The 22,269-nt window shown below is 41.3% G+C and overlaps 1 protein-coding gene across 1 annotated transcript in view; it reads right to left on the reverse strand.

The window, feature by feature from the left end:
• IL1RAPL2 (interleukin 1 receptor accessory protein like 2) overlaps positions 1–22,269 on the reverse strand; it is a 384,032-nt gene that overhangs the window by 17,333 nt on the left and 344,430 nt on the right. The window contains exons 7-8 of the mRNA XM_065643459.1: positions 8,816–8,945; positions 2,434–2,579 (exon numbers count right to left, since the gene is read on the reverse strand). Coding sequence (XP_065499531.1) covers positions 2,434–2,579; positions 8,816–8,945 — 276 coding nt within the window. The remainder of the gene's footprint in view (positions 1–2,433; positions 2,580–8,815; positions 8,946–22,269) is intronic.

Raw genomic sequence — 22,269 nt, forward strand, 5'->3', positions numbered from 1 at the left:
CTTCGCAGTTAAAACTTTGGAGGGAGGGAGATTTCTCTGGTTGAGAGATCTGTGCTTCCCCTTTGCCTTTCCCAAGTGCCCCAGCACCTGGAAAACGCAGCACATTTCAACAGGGATCCCCGATCCCTTCTTTGACACGCATAGAGGATCCTGGTCACATAAAGGATTCCTGGCTCATGAACACTACCGTCGAATCCAAGCCAGAGAAAGCTAGGATAAGAAGTAATGATATGAAGTTGCAGAAAGGAAAAGTTTGGTCAAATATTTGTAAGAACAAACGGGACAATGGGACAGGCTGTCAAAGGACATAGTAAAATACTGTGGTTATTTTAAATGACACTTTCATAGCTTGAAAATCAACTATTGAGAATGCCTGAGGGGAATATAAGCTTTTTACAACCACGGTGCAGAGAGGAATGAAACAGTATCTGAGAAGTGATCCTTTCCACCTCCAAATTCTGTACTCTGCAGTGCTTCTTTCATAATTTCAGCAGAGCTCTGACATGTCTGCATTTTCTTGTTATAAATAAACCTGGCTCGTTATTCTAATATACGCAACACAGCCGAACATTTAACAGTGTCAACATAAATATATTTACTATCAGTTGTATATTTATTATGTTCAGTGCATGGAAAGCTACAATGCCTTTGTCACTAAAGAGGCTAATCCTTCATCAAGATGACCAGTTTCGTTAAAGTTGGGACATGCTGTCAGTTTAGATGTTGAATACACATTTGTGTGTGTTCCACATCACAACTGTGGGCCCTTGCTTCTCACAGTGGTTTGCACCTTCCGTATTGTGTTTTATTCTTATCACTTAGTATAAAATAGAACCTATGTTATGCCCTTCTTTCTGAGGGGATATAAAACTCTCATGTCTAGAGGAAACTGTAAGTAGGACTTGATTCAAATGGCTTTAACAGGATTGCATGCTATACATTCACACATATTACACGTGGGTCATATAAAAAAATAGCAAAAAAAAGAGGACATTGACCCAAAACTTTCCTTTCCCTAGCAGCCCTTTGTTGCCCCAATACCACCCCTCCCTCACCTTTCTTTTTATACAGATCATAGCCATGAAACAGCATGTAGCACCCAGCATTCCTTTAGGTGAAATGCTGACAACAGATGTTTTCCAGAACTGCGGTGCCCCATCTAGAGAGCCTCAGCTGGTCCCTCCTGCTCTCCACCTGCCTCTTAGTTCATTTTTCCCACAGTGATGTCTGCCCTAGGCTCAGAGGTCAATCTGCAGCACACCCAGATACTAATAGTACATTTACACCTTCTCCAAAGGGTGACACTTTGGGGGAATTTTGCTGTGTGACAATGGAGAGCATTGGCTTTTTTAACTGACACCAACACTGCAATGCACAGTCTGCCAAGAAGCGTGTCCTTCACTTTAGCGGTCTGAAAGCACATGAAGGGCTGGAACAGCACTTACGGGTGTGCCTCGTGAAAACGGTTCTTCTCCTCTTTCGGTAAATTAATTTACAGCCAAGAATAATGGCAGAGATCTGGACAATATAATAAATCTTCAGTTTCCTGTGCTGATGTCTCTGTGGTTTCCTGTTACATCCTTATCCCAAGTGTGTCACCTTTCTTTGCTTTCCCAACAGTCCCTGTCTATAGCTTTTGTACTACCTAATGCACTGTATCTTAGAGAGATCACCATCAAATTTAAATGTCACCCTACTTATGAATAGGAAAGGTGATTGAACAAACAACATAAGAATTGTAATGAGATATTGTTACACTCCTTATGATAACAACTTCTGCAAACAGCAGAGCATAGTAGCACCTTTTAATGTGGAACATTCAAACCCAGATGGTTTCCTTTCTGCTCCAGATAACTTGTCAGCAGCGGTATTCCCAGTTCCAGGTACAGTACCAAGCAAAGCAACCACGATGAGGTAATTATCCATTGATTTGTAGTTCCCATTGCAATGTTTTCATTCCCAATGCAGTCAGAAATCAAAATGCATGACAACTGTTTAAAGCTTGCAATTGAAACAGCAAAGCCAGGAAGTGGAGAAATAGGAGAACATCTGACCTCACTGCTGAGGTGCCTGCTCTAAGAAAAGCACATTTTAGCTGCGTGACACCATTACCTCTGGTCTAGTCAGTCAACTCTGGGTCAAATTCATAGGTTGTTTAGACCAAAATACTTCCACTGATTATCTTGGTACTTTATGGGTGACTGTATTCCAGGCAAGTGCCTCACCTGCAAGGCTGATTCACTAGAGACTAAAGAACAATTCACGAATTTTTTTCACAAATGGTAAACAGAAGCTGTAACGAAAACATATTTCAGCTTCAAGCAGGCACACAGGAGTCCAGCCTGACTCAGAGAGGTCAGCAAGACCTTCGCGACTGGCTGGCCTGTTGCTGCTGAGGCAGGTGAGAGTACATATAACAAAATAAAGAGTTACCTTTCTTGCGCAGAAGAACACTGGCATGTTTCCGTCCGTTTCTGTTTTCCACGTGACACGTATAGTTAGCCAGGTCTGCCTCCTCTACAGCATCGAAGATCAATGTCAATTCAACTTCTTTTTCTCCAAGATGTTCTCTGAGAAGTCTGAAAGAAAACATGCAGTCTTCACTAACTGAATTAATAGAAGTGGAAGATTCCCAAAAGAACCACGATTTGTCAGCACAGTGTTCCTGGTCTCCTTCACTCCTGGGGAAGGACTTAGGAGACTCGAGTTGCCTGAAAGAGACTTGACAGAGGCATCTTTCATGACAACCAAAAGCCTTTTTTTCTTGTCACGTCAGTAGCGAGGAGCTGAATCAAGTGCAGGAAGAGTGTCTACGGGTGCAATGGTTGCATGGGGCTTGTATACCTCAGCTCCAGCAGAATCAAATGATAAGAACAATGTTTCTTTTAAAAGAGGCAATAAATACTCACTTTCCAGAGAAATTAATATGCGCTACTAAGCCATCGATGAGCAAATTCTAAGGCAATATTATAAAGGCTGGGTATTGTGATACATTTTAATGCAGTCTGGAAAACCAATGAAAGGAGCTGTGCTATTCTCTAGAATTTTCCTCTATTTTGGAGGCTAGGTCCTGACTTTAAAAGGGAACAGTGTCAAGAACAAGAGCTCCCCGCTCCTTTGGGAGGACAGAGGAGACATGCAAAATCCCCACAAAGGGAACAGAAAGTTCTAGTAGACTTTCAGGCCAGAGGTACAGACTTTTCAAGTCATTGTTCAAATGTGAACGTGAAAAAGGATGCAAAGTAAATGCAGGTGTTTTCTGATGCTGACATTAAGTCTAAAAATACAATGCCCTGTTCTCTCAAAAGGCTTCTTATCAGTTGCTCAAGAAAAAGTTACCAGTTCTTTGAACAAGGAAATGTAACATCAAGTAAAATCTACCAGATCCATTCAATCCCGTTAGTGTTCTGCTGCATGATGTGTACAGGGCAAACATAGAACATGTCATGCCCTTGCAGTCACCTGTGAACTCACCATTGCACACAGTACTTCAGCGAGTCTTTTCTCTGAAAAGACAGCGTACGGCACTAAGTAAAGGTATAAATACGATCCACATTCACTGAAAAAGAAGTGTTTTCTCTGGAGGCTGAAAGGAGGCAACTGGGCACAAGTAAGCAAGCAGAGCGCTGTCTGCACTGGATGGAAACTGCTTCTGGAGAGCTTAATGTTTTTCAATAACAACAACAACTCCCAAACTTCTCTATTACAAGCCAAAGTTGTTTAGGTGTTTCCAATGTGCACACACATTTTATTATGTACATAATTTCATATAACAAACATGGAACACCAAATTTGAAAACAAATCACAAGTGAGGTATGAAGGCATTCCACTAGACAATCAAAGATACAAGCCTGACTACTATAAACCACATATGTACAGTGAGATTTCATACAGCACGTAACCTTTAAAGGCTTGTGTGATTGCACAGAACTCAGGAGACATACCAGAGCACCCACAACAATTCAGCCTCTTTCACTATGGCTGGGTAACTTCCAAAAAAGCCTGTTCTTAAACTAATGTTTTTCCACTGGCATGTGCGTGGCATTTGGAAATTTTGATTGCATCTTTTTTTGCAAATTCACTCTCATTTATTGTGTATTTTTGCATTTTTTTTTATTCTGTCCCTGAGTGCAAGTGCAAAAAATAATGCAAGAAAGGCTGAATTCCTATCATTTCTGTCCAGAAAAGGAACCACCTAGGAGAGCCTGATCTGTTTGCAGACTCAAATCAGTCTAAATCATTGGGGGTCAGATAAATGAATTTTTATTTACCTATTAATATTCCATAGGTATATACAGTGAAATATTTTAAATTCAGGAAAGTCATTCTTCCATGTTGGTAAACAATATGCTCCACAATATTTGGCCTACAAATCATGCTGCAAGGAACGAATAAAATCATTAACAAAGATATCCAGGACACCAATCTGGAACACTCTGTGAATGTTCAGATTATGTTGTGTTTACTATAATCAGCATATTTTATGCAGAAAAAATGATAACAGATTACAATTAAGATAAAATAAACTATTATTCTGAATCTATTTAAAATAAAATAATTAACCCTTAACCTAAATTTAAATAATATATGATCAGCTAAAAAGCAGCTTTCATAAAAAAGAACAAAAAGAACATGCATTTGGAGTGAGAAATTTTTTTCACTTATTTTCATGCTAATTGCAATCTTTAGGAAGAGAACTCGTAAGAATGGGATCTAAGATGGAAATACTGATAGACACTTAAACATTATGCTGGTAGCACAATGCAGAAAGCTCTTAGTGGTGTTAAACTTTTCATTTCTGCTTTTTTTTTTCTTTTAACCTGTGATTGACAGCTAATGATTCATTATTGCTACAGAAACACACAGTTGGTCACCTACATTTTTTAAGAAGTATGCAGACTTTAATTGGTTGCATTTTGTAGTTGGTTCAGAGAACACTGAGCACAATATTTCTGGCGAAGAAAAGGAATACAGTATCAAGAAGTAAGACCTTAAAGGTGCAACAGTATTTGCTGCACACTCAGAAAATGAAGCTCTGTGCCTGTCTGAGCTGGGGGAAACTTCACCAGCAACACTGCCAACACATGCCGGCTCTCACAAGCTGACTTTTTCCTGGTTTGATGAACAAACTGTACAAGTAATTACACCATTTAATACATAGATAAATCAATGGAGCTTGGCAACTCACAACAAATAGGATGGAGGCAGAGAGAAAGAAGAGGTGGATGAAGTAAAAAAAAATACCCAGTGCTTTATTTTTGTTCAAGCTGAAGCATATTATTTGATCTGAAACAAAACATTTTATCTACTGATTATTTTTCAGTTAAGAAAATACAAATTAAAAACAGAAGTGTCATTTCAGAATCCTAATGTTTTCTTTAAAAAATGTCCAAAGTTTCAGATTTTCAAATATTTTGTTACATTTTTCCAATGCATTTATGCACTAAATTGAATCTCAAGTTAAAATACCTTTCCCTTGAAACCAGATTTTCCTAAACTTTTCAGGCTTTGTATGATCACACATGTAAAGGCCTCAAGAAAGCTTCTGCTGGGTCTCTTTACAAGACCAAGCCACTAATTTCAAACCTTTACTAACCTGCATGCACGTTGGGACTTATCAAAAAAGAAAACTTTTCCTTACATAGTTGAAGATCTGGACTGTGAACAGGGATACGAACTCTAGTCCCTTCTTTCTAGCCCTTAACAATAGTTTGTAGATGAAAGGACAGATCTGTGTGTACGTAAGTACCTTTCCAAAGAAAAGTGGTTCAACTAACAACGCAGCATAGTGATCTTCCCTCTCACTTTCCTGCACCACGTTTTCCATTCTCTGCCCAGAAGTCGTCTACTTGAATAACGGTATAAGCTTTTCAGGAGAGGGCTGTGACTTCCATACTTTTCTGCAAGGTACCCAGCACGTTAGTCAGGCGGTGATGGTAATTCTGCCTCCCTCCCTCAGCATCCTCGCCTCATCTGAGCATTTCGCACCCATCAGTTGACTTACGTGGGTGAAAAGGCAGAATGTTAATGAGCAGAAAGAAATAAGGCTGCAGTTCAGAATGTCTCCATTCACTTCCTTGCATGCCTCAAAAATGAATTAAACTATTTCCACTTTAAAAATGGGGAAGAGAGAAAAAAGGACAAACATGCTTAACAAGCTGAGCATTATGAAGTACCTGCAAACTGTTCTGCGGTGTTGCCTGAAGAAGAAAAAGCAGTTACTCATAGGTGGTTGGGACAGCAAGAGTTATGCTTGAAAATACCTTTTTGCCATGGCAGAGAGATCGTGTTGAAATTTGCTGTGGGCTCCTTTGATAATTAGGTACAACTGACAACTCTGCAGGCAGGCTTAAAGACACTGATTCCTCTTTAATAGCCTTGGTTCAATTTACATGACATTTTTATTACCGCTGTGGAAAACCCACCTGGCAAGCAAAGTCTCACTCTCCTTTTCCCCCTATGCATGTCTAACATTTGAGGATCTTAATTCAAGGGAAGGCGAGGATGCTGGCTAGAAAGAGGGTCATTGCCTCCGAGTCCTCCAATGCTGATTAGTTACTTTTTATTATGAGGTCTAATAAGTAATAAGCAGCCCAGAGCTACACATATTTTATTCATGGTGAAGTCTGCTTACCAAAAAACCAGTTCTACGGGTTGGATTTTAACAGAAATGCTCAAGTCATGTGCATCCTTATTCCAGTGCTTTCATAAAAGCAGACTAATTGTCTGGTAACCATGCACACTTGGGGGTGCAAACTAGGGATGGACATTTTGTACTCCCACACTACATTGATCTGCAAACCTGAACTCTCATCATACACAGCAAATCCAGCAACACAATGGATGGGTACAATCCAGGGTAAGGACAGCACCAAACATTCTGAGTGCTACTAAATTTGTGAACTAATTTAAGATAGGGGATGGAGGGTTAAAATGTTAGGTATTTGCCAAAGGAACAACCTATGGAGTATCTTGGTCTGTTTGTAACGGTGCCCAGTTACTTGTAGTTTCTCAACATTAACAGAAACACCATATAGAAGCAAACTGATGGGAAAAGCATCTAACCAGCAAGTTCACTGTGGCTTGTCAAATTTGAAACAGATGTGATATTTTTTGAAATACATCAATAAATACGACTGGGTAGAAGATATGGGCTGGCTCAGGGCACTGACAGGACAGTTAGTGCTGCTTAGTTTCTCTGAAGCAGCATACCTGTAATGGGACACATAAACAAGAGCTGTTACGGTCAAAAAAATCATTTGCAAAAAGTTACTACTGCAGTTGCCATAGCTACTTCTAAATGACAAAAGGGATGGAGTGTGGCACTGCTCGTAATGATGCAGGAGGTCTTGGTAAATGCTATGTTTTTAATGCTGTTTGTGATGCACAGGAGATTAGGTATGCGATAAGTAACTTTGCTGAAGAGAAGATTCACTGAATTGTACACTGAGTCAAAGCATTTTAACGGAGTGAGAAAAGGGAGTTGTCACAAAATTAATCTGAAACATGCATGTGTATTGAGATGGCACAATGAAGGACAAATACAGCTTCTTCAAACTCAGTTTCACTAACAAATGCACATAAAGGAAAAGTTTTGAATGCTGCTAGAGCTGGAGATGTCTTTAAATACAAACCTAAAATTGTCCTTGTGACGCAGGGGAAGAACATGACCAAAATCACTTTGTTCATATGTATACACCAGAGAGGATGTAATGTCATTAAATGCTGATTACTTGCAATGGCGGAAGTCTCCAATAATTGTATTTTGTGGTCAGAAGCCCAAAAGAGGATTGTGCGCTTAAAGTCATTCTGGCAATGTATTATAAATTTCATCTGTATGCAACTAAGGTGCAATGTTAGGTCAGCTACTTTATTGTTTCTTCATAACTAGTGGCTAAATGGCTGAACTTCAGATTATTGATCAAGTAATAAAGCAAAGGAATCTCTTTCTCTGCCTGCTCTCCAAAATCACTTTTACAAGAAACAAACAACTCAGAAATGAGACCAAAAAAAACGTGCAAAGGAAGGTGCAAAGACCTTGGCTTTTTTTATAATCTATATTCATCATGTCCATAGGAGCCAATTCCACCTTGCCCAGAGTCTAACCATAGCTTTGTCTTTGCTCAAAGAGCTATTCATCAGGTGATTATTAAAAAGGAAGACAAGAAGATGGTGTTAGGTGCAATTTCTGTAAAAGTTCATGGGGATATAAGTGTTGTCTTTACAACTGGTAGAGCAAATGATAACCATCACCTGGAACAAGCCAAGCACAAGTTGGATATCGGACAATCTCACCAGCGACCTCCTTCTCTCCCCTAAGTGTTAAGCATGGAGGAACAAATACTGCTCTTTAAGAGCCCTAGTTAAGGCATGCTAAGAGCTATATCACAGGCAAACAATGCATTCAGCACAAGAGAAAAAGTATGGTGACTTTGACAGGAGACCATTCATCTTTAAGATTAACACTGATGCTGAAATGAATGTCACCCTGCCAAGGACTGCCACAAGGGGCAGTGGCAGTGGAGAGCATCATTTCCATGCATGGCTAAAAGCAACCCCAAAAACACTCAAGAAACGCTTCAGCTGCCATCGGGGGAATTTGATAACAGATTTTCAGGCACATAGATAGCTATTACGTCTTTAGAGTTTATTCACTAGAAAAGAGAGAGAGCAACTCACACTGCCCTGTTTCCAAGTCATTTATCATTCTTTAGACAGAAAACTATTTCCACTTCCAATTAAAAACCTGTTTAAAAAACCCAACAGGCTTTTGGGACATACCATTTTTTTAACAGTAAATACTCCCAAAAGTACCTGACTTCGCCTTCTCTAATGTGACCTTCTAATTCTTCTATGAATTTTTCCCCTTTCATCCAGTAGATCATGGGTCCTGATTCTCCACTGAATCCAAAGAAAGCTTTGCAGGCCACAGTCAGCGGGTTTCCTGAGGACAAGAAGAAAAGAAAGGGTTAGACACTTTTTCATGGCTACTAGTGACAGAATGATTATGAGAAATCTCAACACCTTGGGTAAACCTCCCCATTAATAATTGAAAGGAAAAAAAAAAAAAAAGGACAAAAAAGTAACAACTACAAACCATTGGAAAAAGGGTGATGTTGATTTGCATCTATAGGAAATAGCTGTGGAATGAAACTCTGAGGTTATCCATCCTTTTGTTTTACCAGAAAGATATTACATGAACGATGAGAAGGTACGGAAATGGTGGCAACATAAGGTGATGTCAGACTGGTTGTTAAAAAGAAAAGAGATGACTTCTTTGTGAGACTCCCAGGATCTTTACCAGGACTGGGGACTGTGCCCTAAGCGGCAGGTAAAAGCACTGAACTTGCTTACTGCTGCCCATCCACCCATAAAAAGACACAGTAATAATTTCTTCCCCACTCAGATAGAAATCAAATGTTAATGAAGTCTTGGTAAGCTGTTCAGAGAGCTTTTAAAGATCCCCAAGTAATACATGATACCAGTGAGCACCAACAACACTCGTGTTACTGTCAACAGGCTTTTGGCGAAGGACCAAACTTCAAAGCATTACTCAAGCAACAGAATTCTTCCTTTCAGCTCTGCAAAAATACTTCCAAAAGAAATAAAATAAAACTTGGAAACTAATCAGATTTCTTCTCTCTCCAAGAATTCAGCATTTAGATGGGTTTTTGTTTGGCTACAGTTTTAGTTGTACTAGAACAAAAAAGCCCCCAAACAAGCCAGGAAATTCAGGAGAACCATGCCCATTCCCTTAGTATGCAAATGCAGCTGCTGCACTCACTTCTCTCTGCCTATTTTAATGCAGCCTGGGTGTCCAGGTTACAAAGCAGCTGTATAATTACCAGCTTATATGGGAGGACAGGCCTCATTTAATGGAGACACCTGCTGAATCTTCCAGGTCTTGGATCACATGGAAAGTCCAAATAATGCATTTTACTATGTTTGGAAGAAATGTTTTATTATGCCGGCCATTCTCAGCCTGAGCAGGAGACTCTTTTGATGCTGAAACAGAACAAGCCTGTGCTTTTCAAAAAGGGCTAGTCATTTGGAGCACATCCCTTGGTTGAGCATGGGCTAATAGCTTCACATGATTGAATTACTGTGCCTTAATCAGTTATCTCTTGTCTGCTTGGCAGTGATAACTTGCTGCGTGCGTATTGTCAGAGCTGTGTGTCAAAGCATCTTTGCCTAAATGCCCCCAGAGCTGTCCTAAGTCAACTACTTGCACTTGTCTACCCGTTATTTCAGTGCTCAATTTAAGACATGTCAAAAGAGTCTGATTAGTAGGAAGTGCAGCATCCCCAGACACTGAAAATCAGCCGTCTTTAAATTTTTTCCAAGTGAAGATCCAAAATTACAAGTCCTTTTGAAACATTAGGATACAGCAAGAAAAGTTTTAAAGACAGCACTTCAGAGACTGTTTCTCAAATAGCTAGGCAAAAAATGGAAGATGTTTATCCTGAAAATGTTTTACAGAATATTTCATTGTCATATTCACTGTGAACTCTGGTACCACAGCTGGCCACTGAACACGTCCTGATGCTGACAGATTATATACAACCAGCTCAAATGTCCAAAACATAAGAAGGGGCAGATATTCAGTTATTTGTACAGCCCACAACATTGACCACCATCATAAGAAAGTTTCAAACTTCATTAACTAATGAAGACTCAGAAACACTTCTAGGCAGATATTTAATTCCATCACAAGAAAATATTGGAGAAGTCTGTTTCCTTCTGCTCCTCACGTGTTCACCCAGCCCTGTGAGATGCTGCGTGCTCCTCCAGGGGAGAACTGGCGCCTCTGGCTACATCCCTCTCACGTTTTCCTAACGTGCTGCCTGCCTGTGTGGTGTGAGGTCTTTTGTGCTGCTTGCCTCAGAGTCATGATACACATCTGTTTAAACACCACTTAGTGATTCCTAGCATGTGGCTGCTCAGTCCATGTTTGATTTTAATGGAAAAAGACAACTGTAGCAATGTGAAACAGAAAAGGGCTGGACATGGCCTATCAGCATTGACAGTATATGCCCTTTTCCTGGCACACCGTGCTGGGCATCAAGCGTTTCAGGCAAAATACATTACAGGGTGTGCTTTTCCTAAAACCAGTAGATTTTTACTTAAAAAACAAACCCTGAAGAAATTAAAATATTCCAAGGTGAATCTAAGATTTCTACACATGCACAATAAATATCCTGAGGTAATACGCCTGGTCTGAAAAAATAAGTTCTCTATGTAAACAGGAAAACCTAAAAAAACCTAGCAGTTGGTACACAGCTTCTGTAATAAATAAAGCAAATATAAAGTATCAGTAGCCTTTACTGTGACAGCCTGGACACTTTGAACATGCCCGGGCAGATCTACTTCCCAGCTTTCCCACCAGGGAAAAACAGTAGAATAAACTGATGCTGTCAACGGCAAACTTTTGAGTGAATTTGTATTTTCAGCTCAAAGTCTGGGACTGGCCACACCTGAAAAAACCCACGGTCCATCTCATCTGCAAAGCCATCGCTGATCAAAGGGAGTTATAAGCAACTGTTTCTCATGGAACAACTCATTTTGATCTCAGTAGCAGAATGATGTATGCCTGGGTTGAGCTGATCTGTCCTGTGGTGGAAAGAGCTTGGGGCTTGATAACACCCCAAGGTCCCATCCCAACCCCAACTCTCACACACTGTTCTTCTGTTCCTCAAGCTGGTAAGGACACCTCACTGTTCTGTAGCTCTCTGAAGCAGCTTCTGGTTTATAACTCTCATCACTCCTTTGTGACTCTGGAAGTAGGACAATGACAGAAAAGGTAACATTGGCTCTTCATTGCAGAAACACTTTACCCTCTCAAATAAGCCTCCATTAGGAAACAAAGGGCGGTTTCCCCTCTCCTGCTACGCTAAGGCACAGCTGGCCACAGAAGCAACCTGTTTTCAGGGTTTTCAGGGAACTCCAGCCAATTCCCACTCAGAAAAGAACATGTCTCTGCATTTCCCAAGTCCTGAGATCCTGAAGCTGCAGCTGAGTTCCCTGGTTCCTAAATGGTCCCTTCAATACAGGAAGAAACAGGCGCTAAGCACGGAAAGAGCCCTTTGCAGGTCCTGATTTTGGGGCTGGCTTCAAGGCGTGTGGTATCACACTGGGTCACAGTTTCAGGCAGAAGGAACTAACAGGCAGTTTGTAATTACAAAAACTCATCTTGTGTAAGGCCCAAACTTTTGCACATGATTACTGCTATTCTGCATGACACTAAGTAGTTCCACTACTAACTGTCCTTATTAAGAAAAATTCCCCTTTTATAATTTAATTAACAACATCAAAGTTCCTAAAATGAATGGTATCCTAAAGTTTTCCATTGAAAAATGGTTTGTGTTTAAATCAGATAGACATTTCAGTTGCAATTTTAATTAATAAAATAATTTGCTGAGAAAAAGAGAAAATGATTAGTGAGATTTCTAATGAATCGACACTTAAGATAATATTTTATGAAACAAGGGAAGAATGTAGAAAAGCCTGCTTGTAGACATCACTGAGTCTATTGCTTTGCTGGGGTCACCTTGTTACAGTAAAGCCTCAGGTTCCAGCAGAAGTCTCAGCTTTAGCTTTCTTCCCTCCTCTGTCAATCAGGCAGGCTTGTTGCAATCTCCCAGCTGATAAGACACAACCACTGGCAAAATGAATGACTTCTATTGATAAATCTTATTGTACATTTTTCACCTGACCATTTTCACAATAAATCTGTGCAATTTTAGCAATTTTTTTTTCTGAAAATGGGAAATGAAATTATTCAAGCAAAATAGTTGCCTGATGGCAGTAGGAGCACTGGCTAAGGATGGAAAAAGGGTCTGCAAAAGAATTTAGCCAGGTGTGTTTCTGAATGTGCTTACTGCTGGTCTGACATGCTTTGAAAGATAATGACAAATCCTGCAGGACAGTCTCTCTTGAATGAGGCACGCTCCAAGCATCAAGTACATGAAGGTTAAAATACCTGAAAGTTGTTCAGTCTTTTAAAAACCTAAGTGCCAAGGCTAGATCACTGACCAGTATGGAAGACAAAAGCTGTTCACGGATCATAAGATCTGGCTTACGCCAAGGCAATTTTGTGTGTGTGTGTGTTTTGTTTTTGTTTGCTGTTTGTTTGTTTTTAATATATATTATTTGTTCTTTTTCATGCATTTTGCACAAGTAGGTGTATTTTGTGGCTTATTTGTCAGCATCTATTCAGGGGTGCAACACAGAGTCCATATTCTCCGATGTCTGCATTCTGCTGGTGCTCTGTTCTTCCAGCAAATTAGGCTTTTACTCTTGGAGTAAATCATCCCAGAGCAAGCCCACCAAATAGTCAAAGTCATCTATGAATCCTTGAGTGCTCTTTTCTCCCCCCATGTCTTGAAACATTAGTATTTTTTCCAATTCTTTCACATTTTTTCTGCCATATACACCATTGCCCTCAACAAGCTTGAACCAAAGCAGAATATCCTCCCAAGCCAGTGGCAGAACTGACTGAAAGTGCCAAACAAAGACCTCCTTTTGTACCAAGCAACACCAAAAGTCAATCCTGCACATATTACCACATGGATTTACACCTTCAGCTGCACCTGACTGTTAATACCATTGACTATAATACTATTTCTTTTATGTCTTTCAGGGCTGGATGCTGGATAGACTTAGAAAGGAAAACAAGTGCACAAGTCCCACTGAAAACCATCCTGTCACTGCAAGTCTCTCTTATCGATGCATATGCATCGTGTAGCTCCTCTCTGATAATGGTGCCTGTGGCTCTTTCCCTACAAGACTAACAGAGAGAAGTGTTTGCAAAGGAGCAGCTTCCCACTAGACACATGCAAATGTTATGCAGGTACTTCAGAAGCTTTGTTTCTTCAGTTTGCTGAGACAGGATGAGAAAGGCAGGTTACTTATCACATCTCAATAACTGTATTCTACAGGCTGTCTGCAGGGTTGAATCTGTCGTTCCCTTCCACGCTGCAAGGTTTGCAAGGGAAATCACCATGTCACTGACAAGAACATTATTGTTCTAATAGGCTTTACAAGTGCTACAGACTGACCAAAGTGCAGCAGAGTGATTTAAATTCCCCTAGCAAGGCAGGAGGGATTGTATACAACTGTGAAGTAAGGAACACATTTCCTTTTCCTTCAGAAGGACACCCTGGGTAAGAAGATATGGGAGACGGAGTTTATGCCTGCAATTTATCCACAAAACAAATGCCAGGGGCAACGCAGACCTTGACTCATGAAAAACAATCTCTGTGTGTGGTAGCTTCTACCTAGTTCACAGAGAATGACAATTTTCTCTAAGGCTCTCGCAAGGACATCCTCTTAGCTGCGCTCCTATGCTCAGCACTAACGGGCAGAACCCAGGATCACAATGAGGTGGTGCAGCCCAAGCCAAACTACGGGTCTGGCTCAGCCGGCTGATGCTGAGCTGCTGTCGGGGATGTGAGGATGGCAATGGCAGCAAATGGTGCCCACCCGAGGCCACTCTTGCAATCTGTTGCTATGACCTGCTAAGGCAGCACTGGAATTCTGCACAGATTATTAGCAAGTTTGCTGATGGTACCAAACGCTGACCTGTTCAGGCGGTTGGACTGGATGATCACTGTAGATCCCTGAAATAGTCTCCTCTATTCTATTCATCCACTACTGGATTTAGACAAAGCCACAAACCCCCACAAAAACCTCTGGAACATTATCAGCTTCCTCCTTTATTCTTCCCTGGGCATTTCCCAGCACTACCTGATCAAAGGTTCCATGTTTTGTTTAGTACAACAAGATTTATAATGTCAGTGCCGATTGCTCTACCTGGGCTCCTTTCTCCTCCTCTTTTACTTGGCTATTCTACAGAATACCAACCTAGCTGTGTGCTAAACCATGTTACCCCTATTTAGGTAAAAGTCTCATGGACTTCAGTGACTAGTTTGAGCATTATTTGATCCAGTGAAAATAAAGCATACTCAAAACAAATTATTTTCCCTGACGAAAAAATACTACAGAAAATCCCATGTGTCAAAACTCTATTCCAGCAGCCAGTAGATTCATGACTGGAGATGATCCTTCCAAATATTTGTGTAACTGAAGATCAGCCAGGAATTAATGAACTGAAAACATTTTAAATAAAACTAAGAAACCTGCCTTGGGTAGTGATAATAAAAGCTTTAATAAGATACATTTATAGGGAAATCAAACTAGCCTTTAGACATTTCAAATCAGCTTATGAGCACTTTAAAACACACCCATACGTATCTATATTTTGCTAGATTGTTTTATTCTCCAAGTTTCCACAAGAAACAGACTAAAGTAGGTGCTCTACCCCTAAGTAAGGCCCTGTGTTACGAACAGTATATGCTAGCCACTAAAATAATACTCTGGTAACTGTACTGATTGTACTGATACGCAGGAAAAACAAGTGGTGGCAGTATGTGATATACACGAAGTTAGCTCTTCACTGACGGAAGGGCAAGTCTTTGGCAATAACAAAGAGCCCAGCAAAAACTTTTACAAGAAAAATGCAGAAGATCTTTACATCTTTTTTTGTCCTCTGTAGTTCATGAACTCAATTCTAACTTACTTTCTTGCTCTGCTCTTATTTCTTGTGCCCTGGGACACCACGAAACACATGGCTGTGAGATATTTGTGATGTTCTGTCTCACTGAAGTGAGCAAATGGCATATATAAAATGTAGCATAAAAATAACACCAACTAACAGCAAACAGCAAAACCCCAAACATGAAACAAAGCAACTAAGCCTCTAGACAGTTTGTTGCCAAGAACACAGGTCAATGCATTTGCTGTCATTCTATACAGCCCCAACCATTCCTTATCTAAACAACACAATCATGACCCACTGCAAGTGCCTCTTGTAGGCTTGACTATTGACTGTGGCTGTCACATAAAGAGAAAAACAAAACTAAAATACACTAAAGGTTGAAATGTTACTGATAAAAATTTATTGGACATACTAAAAATTAGTCAATCAAGGCAAAATCTCCTGGAGTAACTTTCTTCACAAAACAGATGAACCTGCCTTCCCTGCCAAAGTAAATCTCACCTACATCCTGTAAAATCTTTATCCCATTTTCAGAACTGCCTTGGTGTCAGAATTTGAAGTCTTAGTCACTGAGAGCTCAGGTGTAACTGAAAGTCAAGGATTTTAGCTTTTCAGTTATTCACCTACAATGAAGACAGATGCTCAGTGGGATTTCAGAGGCAGCTTGACAGCTGCCTTGTGCTGACTTTACCTTGTGCTCAATGCTGAAAATCTCATTTCTGTGCATTTTGAGGCACATAGACATTATTTAAGAGAAATGTCCTGTAGGTACTTAAAAACATTCCCTTGGTGACAGGATTCCAAGGGCTGGGGCAGCCCAATGGCCACCAAGCAGTAACATCCAGACCAAGGCGAACTAAACAGGGAATGAGATTGAACAAATCCTCTCCCTATGGCCAGGGCATGGGTATGGCCCCATGCTGCCACAGCAATCATTTCTCTCTGTTCTGATACTGCTTTTTAGCATAGCCAAAATAGATGCTAACACACAGGTGTGTTGCTCCAAGACAAGAGCAGGAAGGGAAAAATTATTCAGAGGGACACTTGCTTTCTTAGAACACTGTTCCATGGTGAGAAGGGGAACAGCCAACTGTTTGTTTAAGCTACAAAGAGATAGACAATGAAGGGACACTCCTGTCTCCTCCCAGCAACGTGCTGGCTCAAGGGGAAGGTAGGGTCCTATCCCACATCTTGCTGTTACTTGCCAGCTTCAGGACTTTCTCACTCTCCAACTTGCCCCTGCACACAATTTTCTATGGACATTCATGTCTTACATTTTGGTTTCCTGAGCCAGTACATCGTGATCTTTCCTCTCAGGGGAAAAAGAGGATGAAATCCAGAACCTCATTCTAGAGAGTAATCTGGCTTCGTGTGAAGAAGGTGCGTAGAAATACCAACCTAATCAAGATCTGGTACCATCAATGTGGCCAAATTCTGAAACCTTACTCACATGAGTATGTAAAGGGTATCCAGTCACATGTCTTAGCGAGTTACATTTTAGTACGCAGAGGGTACTTTGAGGTTGCCAAGGAAACCAGCTGTGGGCTGCAATGGATGGAAGAAATTACACTAAACCTCTTCCAACTCCTGTGTTGATTTTTAAACGAATGATATATTTTCTTGAAACAGTTACTACAGAATGGTAATTCTTCTTCAGTTAGAAAGGACTAAGCAAATGTGAACTGATGCTTCATGCTATGATGTCCTGCCCTATAAACAAGGTGAGACTCTTTGAAATAAACATATGCTTGAATCTAAGGAGTCAACTGGGGTATTTTCATACTCGGTTTGTGACTGTTCGCCCAACTCCTGCTTAGAGTTTGGTTTACCCAGCTCATGCCAAGGCCTGATGTATGCCGGGAGCAGCACCATTAGACCAGGTAAGGCAGGACACGTGGCCAGGCAGGGCTAACGGGGCCATTATGCACCATTATTACCTGAAAATTGCTGTTTCCAGCAGCCATTACCTTTTGTCTGGTAGTTTCCTCAGAATTCACTAACTCACAGAAATGGTATAGACCAAATCTCCAAGCTGGAGGGTATAAAACATCGGTTTACCCAAAACCCTTTTGAATCAGATCCAACAGCAGCTGAAGTGCTGAAGCTTTCATGCTTCCCAATGTGATACAGGGGACACCTGCAACTTGATGGAGAAGGAAGGATGAGCACTCTCACCATCAGCTAGGTAATTATTTTCTTTTGGCCAGAGGTGCATGACATTAAGAGTTATGGATTATAAATTCTGAAACCTTATGACTTGAATGGTGAATAAGTGAATTCACATACTAGACTAGTCTGGGCAAAACGGGATTGAGCCCCTCTTTGTCATGTTTGTTTATTATGTTTCTTAATTAGGTGATGAAATAAAGTTTCAATCACAGAGTACATTGTCCTGTAAATCTGAAAGGTCCAAACAGACCATGACATCAGTTTTGTACAAAGGCATTAATGAAAAACTTAATTCTCCCTGAACAGCTTGCTAATATCTCCATAGTGTCCTGCAGCAGGCACATGGGGCCAGAAACGTTCACGTGGTTAACAAGGTCCAGAATATCGCCTTGATGCACATATTCTGACATTAGCCAAGTCCTTTCCTTTCTCTGCTGCCATGCTCCTGACACAGCGCAGGAGATTGGGATGGGAGAGCTAAGAAAAGGGGCCAGACACAAGAGGCAGTAACCGCTGCAATCTTCTTATTTCTCCTGCTTTTATAGCCTTCCTAAAATAAATGAAATGCAGTGCTGGGTCCTGGTTAGGAGGATGAAGAGACAGACATCAATCACCTCTATTAATGAATGTAACCACAACTGTCACCTCAGTTGGCCTCAGTTATGCAGGTGGCCTCTCATCCTCAGGGGACAGGACTTGCCACGACTCACGATAAGATGACGCAAGTTGCCACTTCCCTGCACAAAGGGACCAACAGGGACACAGCGATGAGATCAGCTTGTACTCAAATGAGAATCTACAACTGACTGATGTACTTAGAACTCGGCAAATGTGCAAACATTTTGCTGAATAGGGAGAGGGCTCCCTATTGATTAAATTTAAGCACATATTTAAGTGCTATGCTGAGTAAGGGCAACAGTGAGTTCTAAATAAAGACTAGTTTTACAAATAAGATTCAAAAAGAAAAACAACAGCCACAAAGCAACATTTTCTCCAAGCTAACTTCAGTAACTAATTCCCATTTATTATTTACTTAAATTTAGAGAGAACATTCAGGGAGAGTAGGAAAGTAAAACACAGTTCAATAAACATAGCCTGTATTTTGCTTATTGAGTCAATCAACGTTGTGCCTCAGTTGTCCAATCAAGAATTTATAGGCAAGTTTAATCCCTTCTAATTTGTAGAAATTAAAGGAAACATTTTTATTTGCCCTTATTTTTTAAAAAAGAGTAATGATTAAAAAAGTAACATCAAGACATTAATGTTGATAGTACAAAAAAAAGAAGTCAATCACACAGAAAACTCTCACTGTTTTATATCCTTTTTTTTTTTTTTTTTTCTTTTCCCTCCAAAACCTTGGGTTAAAACACTTTTAACCAAGACACAAGACCTAAACCAGGGACTTGTATCTCGGGTACAAGACTTTAGCAAGCACTTAAGGATGTAAGGATCATAAGAAGTTTTATAAATTCAGACAACTTCTCAGAGTTAACAGCATTCCCTCCTAAAGAGACACAGTGGTATCCCCTTAGGGGATACCTAATTCGTTCTCAACACTGCTGACTGATGAATCAAAACCACTCCAAAAGTCAAAAAAATACTTCGCCCTGGCCCAAGCAGAAACTCCTGCAAAAGGGAACTATCAGGTTTAAATTCATGGTGATGAGACACCACTTGCTTGCAGAAAAGAGTGCGAATTTCAAGAGTTAGCAGGGAAATCACAGAAAGATTGCAAAACTCTGGTGGGTAAACAGAGAAGGAAAGATGCCTCTGCAAGGACTAACATTAGCCTTGATCAGAACACGGCAGAGCACCCCTGAAGGGGATTAACATTGCCTTTGGCTAACAGCATGTCAGCTTCTGTGGACTCGTGTTCCAGGTTTGAAAGTGGGCAACTGTTAGCAGAGTAAGCTATAGATCCAGACCTCTTGGGATGCTACCAGCCTAACCCTACTGACACCAGCATGGGATGCAGCAAAGCCCACAACTCGTACCCATGGGACTACACTGGGAAAGAGGGGAGCATGGATTCACCCTAAGGTGGTCCCATTGCCTTGGGGCTGGCGAAGGTGGCCAAATTGCCTGGCTGTGGATTCCCCACGGCCAAGGCAAATTGCACAACAGGTCACACTGTGAGAGGAAAGTGGGCTCAGAGCAAGGGATCATCAGACCTCAGTGCGATATGGAAAGAAAATGCAAGGATAAGAAACCTTTTTGAAAAAATAAAAAACCCAAACCCCTTGGGGAGAGGTATGCCATGTCTTCTCAAGACTTACAAAATGATATTATGAATTCGAATCTGAAATACATTGATAAGAGGGAAGCTATACTGCCCTGCTGTGGAGAACTCAGCATGAACTTCCATTTGGGCGAGCCATGTTATGACTTAATTCAGAGCAACCTCCTGAGAATTTAGTGTGAACCTGGATGGCCGATCTTAAAAAGACCATTTGCTATTGGAAAATAAAGAGGAATCAGGAAATAGGAGCCCTTCCTCTACCAGGTGGGCACGGCTGTCTGTCCTGTAACGCACAGAAGGCAAAGCCTGAGTGAGCGACTACCTGGCCCAGGTAAGAGTTCCAGCCTGCCCTTCACTCCGGCACGCTGCGAACAGCCACGCAAGAGCACTCAGCACACAAAGCTGGCTCCCACAGAAAGGAACTTTGATTTCATACAGTCCCAGAGCCTCAGAATAACCCCCTGGTGTCTTGCCCACAGTGATGTTTGGATACAAGGCAGTGTCTTTGAAGCTCAGAGCAGGATCTTAAAAAAAATCCTCCTGAGAGAACAGCTTTGCTTTTCTTTATTGCTTATCTCTTTTCTTAGCTGTGCTAGTGCTGAGAAAGGAATTAAGCTGCTCCCTGCAAGATTTAATGTGAAACTAGGGCCACTTCAGTGCCAAGACTGTTATGTGAGCTCTTTTCTAGTGACAGAAATCTTGACGTGCCCTGACCTCTAAACTTACCAGAGGAAGTCACAGACTTGCTCTTCCCCCTTTGGAAAAGGTCATGCCACCATCCAAAATGAAGCAAAGACCCAGATAATCATGATCATCTGGAAGTGTGAGGGTCTAATCATACACAGATGTGCAGGAGCAAGACCAAAGAACTGGCCTTTAGAGATGTGCATCTGCTACTGTGCTAAAGCTGTGCCTGCAGCTGATAACAGGCTGAGGCAAACGATTGCCCCCAAAGCCTTGTGAATGTTTCTTTTAAGGATTTTTAAAGGAATTGCTGCATACATTTTCAAAAGCTCATGTAGCAATATATAACAGAGAAAAATACAACAGAAAAAACGGTTATTATTCAGAATGGATTTTCAAATTCAAGAAAGCCACTATGGCTCCATGCATGGGGTGACACGAAATGGCTGGCAGGGCTTCCCTGTTATTTTCCACTCCAACATCCAGAGCAATACTGGCAGAGGGTAACCAGGGTACCCAGAGCACAGTGATACCTGTGAAGAGTTGTTAGCTGCCCTGAGGGGACTGTTGCATTTGGAAGTTGGAGAGGTTTTTCTCTAGGTCGTTTTCTGCTGACTCTGTGGAGTATTAGAGACAGAAAAGGCCAGGCAGAATTTTCCCTCTATTTGGACAATTCTGTGCTATGTTGCTGAGAACGGATGTGTCTGAACTGATTTCCTTAATTTCTCATCAAAACCATAATTATTTCCTTAGCTGATTCATTCTTCCTTGGGCTAGGGCTCAGAAAAAGACACTAACTCAGGTCGGTTTGTCAGGAATTGACTGAGCTCTCCTCCCCTCAACTCTTAGCTCCCGAGCCAGCCTTCCTAAAGCCTGAATCTCCACCACCACCTCTGTGCTGACTTGGTGATGGAGAGAAAGCTGCTGCTTCTGAGCATGGTTTATGCAGTCTGAGATTTCACCAGAGGCCTCTAATATTTTGCCTTATATGCTACTGCTGCTGCATTTCAGCCTGGTATTGCTCAGCAACATTTCCCTCTGCTGAGTTGTGCAGATAATGGGCAAGATGCAGTTCTCAGCTCTGCCAGGTGGACTTGCCTCTGACAGAAAGTCTGCCTGGAGGCAGATGGGGCTGAATGTAGCATCTGAAAAATCCTTCCCATGTTGTAAAACTCAAACTGTGGGCAGGTGTGCCCCAAGAGCCGGGGAGCTGAGGCAGTGAGGAAAGAGACTGAATCTTCACAGGTAAAGCAAGGATGCTGTCAGCTCCGGTCATGGGAAACAGGGCTGACTCGAGGCTTGTTGAGGAGAGTCTCAAAGCAGCACTCCCTTGGGAAGGCTAGGACAGATTTGTGCTCTGTGCTGCCCATACCTGTGTCATTTCTCATTTCCCACTAAGGATAAGCGCACAGCCTAGCTCAGAGAATGAGCACAGACCCCTACAGCACAGTGTACTTCATGCCTCACAGTGTGCTGAAAAACAGGATCCCTTGGGTAGTTATCAAACAGACCAACTAATGCTCACTGTTCCCAAATACCAAACAAATCAGCTACGCAGACACTCACATCCCACTTCAGTCCCCTTAATGAAACCCATTTCAAAAGTCAGCTCCACACAGA

Source organism: Caloenas nicobarica, chromosome 12 (genome assembly GCF_036013445.1).
Source record: "Caloenas nicobarica isolate bCalNic1 chromosome 12, bCalNic1.hap1, whole genome shotgun sequence".
NCBI lineage: Eukaryota > Metazoa > Chordata > Aves > Columbiformes > Columbidae > Caloenas > Caloenas nicobarica.